Source organism: Pristiophorus japonicus, chromosome 1, assembly GCF_044704955.1.
Source record: "Pristiophorus japonicus isolate sPriJap1 chromosome 1, sPriJap1.hap1, whole genome shotgun sequence".
Lineage (NCBI taxonomy): Eukaryota > Metazoa > Chordata > Chondrichthyes > Pristiophoridae > Pristiophorus > Pristiophorus japonicus.
In genome coordinates this window covers 32,381,052-32,389,343 of record NC_091977.1, presented here as the reverse complement: position 1 = coordinate 32,389,343, position 8,292 = coordinate 32,381,052, and the positions used below count along the sequence as shown (strand labels likewise).

At 46.1% G+C, this 8,292-nt stretch overlaps 1 protein-coding gene across 1 annotated transcript in view; it reads left to right on the top strand.

The window, feature by feature from the left end:
- The first annotated feature begins 424 nt into the window (after positions 1-424).
- Positions 425-8,292, top strand: part of asb5b (ankyrin repeat and SOCS box containing 5b) — a 104,546-nt gene continuing 96,678 nt past the window's right edge. The window contains exon 1 of the mRNA XM_070878384.1: positions 425-686. Within this exon, the coding sequence (XP_070734485.1) occupies positions 494-686 (193 nt within the window). The 5' untranslated portion in view covers positions 425-493. The remainder of the gene's footprint in view (positions 687-8,292) is intronic.

Genomic DNA, 8,292 nt, shown 5'->3' with positions numbered 1-8,292 from the left:
TTGGAACACATATTTACTTGTCTGTTCATTGCTACACTGTTGGTTCTTCCTAGATACTGTAGGTTGCATCAATGATTATGCTTTGCTTTATTTTCCATGTGCAAGTTTCAAAGCCCCGTGACTCTATGAAGACCTCACTGCCATAAGTCATTTGTTTGGATAATATTTAACACCATGCGAAGATCTTGACTTATGAAGATACTCAGTTTATTCTTGATTTTGCAACTATGAATAGTATACAGGGAGCAGTAAAAATAGTCATGTCTGCAGTATAAATTGTTTTATCACATGAGTAACCCAATGCTTATGATCACGATTAGTACAGTATATTGACAAAAAAAACTCTCTCCATGACAAATATACCTCAAATAGATTTTAAGCAGGCACTGTCACAACCACCTGATACTTAATTTGTCAGGACCCAGCTGTTAAGAGAGTTTCTGGAGCAAGTCAGAGTTCACATGAAAACAGTTACAGTTGCCGACTGGAAGCAATGACTGGCGTGGAAAGCTACCGCTTTTCGGAGGACTTAGCCCATGTCTACTTCACGATATTTTCGCTTTTCTGCTTCAAGCTCTTTGTGAAAATCAGCCTCGCCATCCTAAGCCACTTCTACATAGTCAAGGGAAACCGCAAGGAAGCAGCGCGGATCGCAGCCGAGTTTTACGGAGCAACTCAAGGGCAAGGTAAGTCCGGTCTTGTCCGCCTCACCAAGTCTGTATTTTTTTTAGGGGTCATTTTACCCTCTTTCATTGGCGTATCGGGAAAGAGAAGGCAACGAGAAACGGACAAGCGTCGCTCGATGGGCTGTGTGCGCCCGGCTTCTTCCGCCATCGTCGCAGTGAAGCTTTTTTTCTCCTCCAATTCAGCGTTAAAAGATAAAACCCGTCTCACTTTGCACAAAGTTTTGACTGAGGTCTGGCATTTGTTCTTGACATTCAACATTCCTGCAGTGCTTGCCAAGTGTTGGTCGTGCTGTCTGCTGTGGAGCCGTCCACATTTGATACTATGGTTGCCATCCCCGCCTTCGTTGCTCTTTGTAAAAGATATGCTATTTTCTATCTTTGCGTTTCTTCTCATATTAATACCGAGGCTACCACATGTAGAGCAGTGATGAAATAAATACAGGAAATCCACTTCCATTAAGTTAATCAAACTTAAAATCGTGAATGACATGAGCCTTCATTGCTGTTTAAATCATACAGTAAAAGTAATCAAGGTAGTTATTTAAATTAATTATGTATACAATCAGTGGTTAACTACAATTCTCGTGGGGTTTCTGTTGTTGCCGGGTACCAGAATTAATTTATAGTGAACATACTGTATAACATTAAGTAATAATACAAATTGAAAATAAAGTTTAAAATTACGTCAGAGTGTTCATATGACATTCCTCAATAAAAGCTTTGACCAATTTAAAATTAGCCCCTCTGTTAAAATAGCATATGAATGTGTAAAGCATTTGTAGCCCTGTGTCCTGAACAGTCACCTCTAGGTTTAAATGTTCACGTTAACAGGAAAGGCACATGAAAAGACAGATAGCTAATAGTTGATTTAGTACATTCAGTAATACAAAAAAAAACCACAAAAAATGATCCAGGTTTATGCTGATTTAAATTAAAAATAATGATTTATCGTAGAATCATAGAATAGTACAGCCAGAAAGAAGCCATTCAGCCCATTGAGTCAGCGCTGGCTCTATCGAAGAGCAATCCAGTTAGTCCCACTTCCTCGCTCTTTCCCCATATTCCTGCAAGTATTTCTCCTTCATGTATTTATCCAATTCCCTTTGAAGGCTACTAGTAAATCTGTATCCACCACCCCGTCAGGCAGTGCATTCCAAATCCTAACCACTTGTTGCGTAAAAAGGTTTTCCCTCATGTCGCCTCTGGTTCTGTTTCCAACCACCTTGAATCCGTGCCCTCTCGTTATCGACCGTTCAGCCACTGGAAACAGTTTCTCTTCATTTACTCTATCTAAACGCTGCATGATTTTAAACTACTCTATCTAATCTCCCCTTAGCCTTTTCTGCTCAAAGGGCAAAACCCCCAGCTCCTCCAGTCTATCCTCGTAACTCTAATCCCTCAGTACTGGAACCATTCTAGTAAATCTCTTCTGTACCCTCTCCAAAGCCTTCACATCCTTCCTAAAGTGTGGTGCCCAGAATTGGAACAATACTCCAGCTTTGTATCGGTTTAGCAAAACTTCCTGGGTTTTGTACCTTATGTCGCTATTTATAAAGCCCGGGATACCGTATGCTTTATTAACTGCTTTGTTAACCTCTCCTGCCACCTTCAAAGATATCAAACACCCCAGGCCTCTCTGTTCTTGCTCCCCCTCTTCCCCCTCCCCACTTTAAAATTATGCCATTTATTGTCTCCTCATTCTTCCTACCTTACATTTTTCTGCGTTGAATTTCATCTGCCACGTGTCCGCCCATTCCATCAGCCAGCCTATGTGCTCTTGAAGTCTGTTACCATCTTCCTCACTGTTTACTGCTCTTCCAAGTTCTGTGTCATCTGTAAATTTCCAAATTGTGCCGTATACCCCAGGTCCAAGTCATTAATGTACATCAAAAACAGCAGTGGTCCTGGTACTGAACCTTGGGGAACAGCACAATGGGCTCAAAATTGGCCCACCCCTTTTTTCAGCACACTCACCAGAGATGCGGCAACTTTGTGGGCTGAAAAGGGCGCAGATAAAATGTCCCCCGATTCTGGCCACTGTGTTGCCTCTCCCGGGGCTTGGCGCGGCGTGGCCAGTCGATTGGGGTGGCGGAGCTAGGGCCCTGCCCCAGAAACAATGCTGGCAACTCTCCAATGCGTGTTGGAGTGTGTGCGCATGCGCAGTAGCTCCTGCCCCCAGCCTCTGTGTGCATGCTGCAGCGTGAGACCCGATGCGTCCCGCCCCTATCCCGGGCCAAGTGGCCTCCCGCACAGGCCGGCCCACTGCCTTCCTGGGCTAGAAGGCTACAACAGGCAGGTTGGTGCGGGGCCCAAGCCGGGGATGGGGGGGGGGGGGGGAGGGTGAGTTTTGATCAGTCACCTGAGAACTCACTTTTAGAGTGGAAGCAAGTCTTCCTCGATTTCGAGGGACTGCCTATGATGATGAATATGGAGCACCTTATCAAAGGCCTATTGAAAGTCCATATACATAGCATCAACTCTTCTTTTGTATGGTAGTAGCATCAACTGCACTGCCCTCATCCACCTTCTCTGTTACTTCATCAAAAAACTCAATCAAGTTAGTCATACACGATTTGCCCATAACAAATCTGCTGGCTCTCCTTTATTAGTCCATGTTTGTCCAAGTGGCTATTAATTTTCTCCTGGATTATTGTTTCTAAAAGTTTATTCACCACCAACTTTATCTCTATTAGCATTATGAGGCATTTTGGGAAAAAAAAGTTTTTAAAGCATGATATTCTGAGCGTGTGTGTACCTCCCTCAACCTTGGTTTTAAAATAAATTACAGGGGTTTGCTTCCCTGGCAGTTTAATGATCTTATTGAGCGGGTAGCTGAAGCATAAAGACCAGCAAGGGTTCAGGTTTGATTCCTTTGTCTGTACTGAGTTTGTTCATCTCAAGCAGGTGGCATTAAAAGTGCTACAATCGGCCTCAGTACTCCTGTGTTCGGAAGGAAAAAAAAAAATCACCCGGGGTTCCTGCTCTTGATTTCTATTCAGCACCTATTCGGTTGGAAGTGGGTATGCCTGTGTGTGTGTGTGTGTGTGTGTGTGTGTGTGTGGGCGTCAGAGTGGCCCTTGTCGGTGATTGCCTCCTGTAGTTCAACAGCCCGCTAACGCTCACTATCCAGGTTCACATGTGATCAATGGATAGTTGGAAGAGGTACTGCAGGGCAGTTGTAGCACTAGTTGTAGCAATGGAGTCAATTGAACATAACAACATAAGAACATAAGAAATAGGAGCAGGAGTAGCCATTTGGCCCCTCGCACCTGTTCCACCATTTAATAAGATCATGGCTGATTTGATCATGGACTCAGCTCCATTTCCCTGCCCACCCCCCATAACCCTTTACTCCCTTGGCGCTCAAAAATCTGTCTATCTCCGCCTTAAATATATTCAATGACCCAGGCTCCACAGCTCTCTGGGGCAGAGAATTCCATAGATTTACAAACCTCTGAGAGAAGAAATTTCTCCTCATCTCAGTTTTAAATGGGCGGCCCCTTATTCTAAGACTGTGCCCCCTAGTTTTAGTTTCCCTTATGAGTGGAAATATCCTCTCTGCATCCACCTTGTCAAGCCCACTCATTGGGCCCAAGTTTCCACATGATTTGCGCCTGATTTTTAGGAGCAACTGGTGGAGAACGGACTATCTTAGAAATCGCAATTCTCCACATTTTTTTTTCTGCAGTTGTAGTCAGGTAGAACAGTTCCACTTTGGAACAGAATTTTTTCTTCAAAAGCGGGCGTGTCCGGCCACTGACGCCTGATTTCAAAGTTTCCACAGTGAAAACGTACTCCAAACTAACTTAGAATGGAGCAAGTGAAGATTTTTGTAGAACTGAAAAAACCTGTTCTACACATTAAAAAATCAGGCGCAGATTACAAATTAGGCGCCCAGAACGAGGTGGGGGGATGGGGGGGGGGGGAGGGAAGTCATTAAATTCTATAATAAATCCTTATTTATACTTATACAAATATTATACAAATAAATCCAACCTGAATAAACATTTATAAGCAAAGAAAAGATTAAATAAACCATCTTCCTACCTGTGTGAAAGTGCTTCAGGCAGGCCTTTCGGGACCGAAGGCTGAACGGGCCGGCCCGAGACTTCAGGCAGGGCCCGTCCCCAGCACTAGATTTACAGGTAGGTAGCGTTGGGTTGGGTCGGGTCGGGGAGGTTCGGTTCGGGTCGGGGGGAGGGAGGGAGAGTGAGGGGGAGGTCAGGTCGGATCCAGTCTGGGGCCAGGGGGGGGGCGCGGGAGTCGAGTCGGGTCCAGTCTGGTCCGGGGGGGGGGGGGCGGTGCGTGAATCGGGTCGGGTCCAGTCGGGGGGGGGGGGGGGGAGCGGGAGCGGGAATCGGGTCGGGTCCGGGGTGTTGGGGAGCGGGTGTCGGGTCCGGTCTGTGGCGGGGGGGGGGGGGGGAGCGGGTGTCGGGTCTGGTCTGGGGGGTGGGAAGCGGGAGTCGAGTCGGGTCGGGAGGAAGCAGGAGCTGGCCGTGGGAGGAGCCTTATTCACGCAGCCCCAGTGAGGCCATTCGGCCAGGGCTAGGGGCTGCGTGCTTCGGGCCCCTCCCACACAGTTCGGCGCCTGGAGCTACTGCACTTGTGTGCCCACTGTAGCGCGCATGTGCAGAGGTCCCGGCACTGTTTTCAGCGCAGGGACCTGGCTCCGCCCCCCCACAGCTCGTGCTGCGCTGCGCCGAGGGCCAGAGGACCTGCAGGGAGGTGGAGAATAACGAGGATTTTTTTAGGCGCACTTTGTGGCACGGAAAACGGGCGTCCAGGTCGGGACTGCGCCGTTCTAGGCTCGTGTGGAAACTTGGGCCCATTATCTTATAAGTTTCAATAAGATCATCTCTCATTCTTCTGAACTCCAATGTGTATAGGCCCAACCTACTCAACTATCCTCATAAGTCAACCCCCTCATCTCCGGAATCAACCTAGTGAACCTCCTCTGAACAGCTTCCAATGCAAGTATATCCTTCCTTATATACGGAGACCATGAGGTGTATAAATTTATGAGGGGCCTAAATAGCATGGATAGGAAGGACCGATTTTCCTTTGCAGAGAGGTCAATAACCAGGAGGCATAGATTTAAAGTAACTGGTAGAAGGAGTTGTTGAGGAGAATTTTTTTTCACACAGAAGGTGGTGGGGTCTGGAACTCACTGCCTAAAAGGGTGGTAGAGGCAGGAACCCTCAACACGTTAAACAATATATCATCATCATCATAGACGATCCCTCGAACGAGGATGACTTGCTTTCACGAGTTCACCGATGTTTCAATGAAGGACTCGATGTTCCAGTCCTGAACTCCAATTGAGGGGGTGGAAGAAGCCTGTGTGTGAATCTTTTTAACGTGTGGTGGCCGTTGCACACCAGCCATCACAGGAGCTTGACAGAGCTAGGTCTTGGTCCAGTGACAAGGATTAACCAAGACGATTGGAGACCTGCTCTGCTGCATGGACCTAGCATACACACATATCACAGTGTGGGACCATGCTGCCCCTGGACCCTCGGCTCTTCTAGGCCCCGTACCCTCATCTGTCGCACTTCCGCCACGATCTTTCACTGCTCCTCCGCCATAAACATTCACCGCATCTCGCCACAAACACTCGCCGCTCATCCGCCCCGACCTTCCCAGTCCTCTGTACCTGGGTCCTAGCGATGTTCCTGCCCATGCTCCAAAACGGAGACCAGGGTTTTGATGATGTCATCCAGTCCCATTGATACAGGCTCTCCACTTGTGGAAGACGCAGAGATGGCTGGAGGGAGATGCGGTTTGAAGCAAAGCCCTCAAGATATGCACTTGTAGTGCCGTAATCTGCAAGGCTATGGACCAAGAGCTGGAAAGGGGGATTAGGCTCGGTAGCTCTTTTTCAGCCGGCAAGGACACGATGGGCCTCCTTCTGTGCTGTAAATTTCTGTGATTCTATGATTCAGGAGCAGAGAAGGGAAACTAATAACTAATACTGTTTTCAAAACAGAGGTCTGGAAAACACTCAGTGGGTATCTATGGATGACCTCTCCACAGATGCTGCCTGACCTGCTGAGTGTTTTTTCAGCATTTTCTGCTTTTAGTCCAGATTTCCAGCATCCACAGTATTTTGCTGACGCTGTATAAATGCCAGTTATATTTGTTACAACACCAAGTGCCACAGGTTGATACATGCGAGTTCTCTATAGTTTCTCCATGCAGTGGAGCTCATGGTCTCTACCAGAAAGTTTGCCTACTCATCCCATGTTACTGTCATTCAGCTGGTACCAGCTAATCAGATGTTACATCAACATATCTTGTCAGTCATATGGAGAACACTTGAAAAGATCAAAAGAAATCAAGCTCCAACATTAGTGAGACTAATGAACTCAAGCACAACAGTGCACATTTGAACTCAATGCCAATTTTAATTTCAGTACAATGAAAGCTAATGACAGACAATTACAACTGTCCTTGTCAGACAATTGTTTGAACCAGCCAAGTTAAAAATATATCTCTCAAAATATACTGACATATGTATTACAATGCAAATTCCTTGCTTCCTTCCATCCAACCAACATCTCAACATCAACAGTTAAGCTTTTACTAAAGTATTTAAATTTAGCCATCGTTCAATATCCAGATACATGTCTACTTCATCCATGCATGACATTCCAATCTCCCAAACTACTTCCCATTCACTGTCGAAAAGAATTCCTGATCTAAGTATAACAAGTGTAACACTAACATGCAAGCTATAGTTACAGGAATGTAGTGTAGCTAAGAACTGTGGAGGAGAGAGAGATGTTTTATTTTATTTATTCGTTCACAGGATGTGGGCATTGCTGACAAGGCCAGCATTTATTGCCTGTCCCTAATTGCCCTTGAGAAGGTGGTGGTGAGCCGCCGCCTTGAACTGCTGCAGGCCGTGTGGTGAAGGTACTCCCACAGTGCTGCCTTTGTTGATACAACTGGGGTGGCTTGCTCGACATTTCAGAGGGGCACTAAAGAGTCAACCACATTGTAATGGGCCTGGAGTCACATACAGGCCAGACTAGGTAAGGAGGGCCAGTTTCCTTCCCAAGAGGACATTAGTGAACCAGATGTGTTTTTACAACAATCAGGTCGTTTCATGGTCACTGATACTAGCTTGTTATTCCAGATTTATTTAATTTAAATTCCCCCCAGCTGCCATGGTGGGATGGTGGGATTTGAACTCACATCTCTGGATTATTAGTCCAGGCCTCAGGATTACTAGTCCAGTAACATAACCACTATACTACCGTACCAGATTTAGGGGTCCAAGTACAGAAATCACTAAAAACTAGTAGACATATACAAAAAAATAATTTAAAAGACTGATGGAATGTTGGCCTTTATCTCAAGGGGGTTGGAATACACAGGGGTGGAAGATATTTTACAGTTATATGAAGCTCTAGTTAGACCCTATGTAGATTACTGCGATCGATTCTGGGCGCAGCACCTCAGGAAGGATATATTGGCCTTGGGGTGCAGCACAGATTTACCAGAATCGTACCGGGGCTTGAAAGGGTTAAATTATGAGGACAGATAAGTGTTTAAGGTGATTGAAGGATTTGATAGGGCAGATAGGGAGAAACTATTTCCTCTG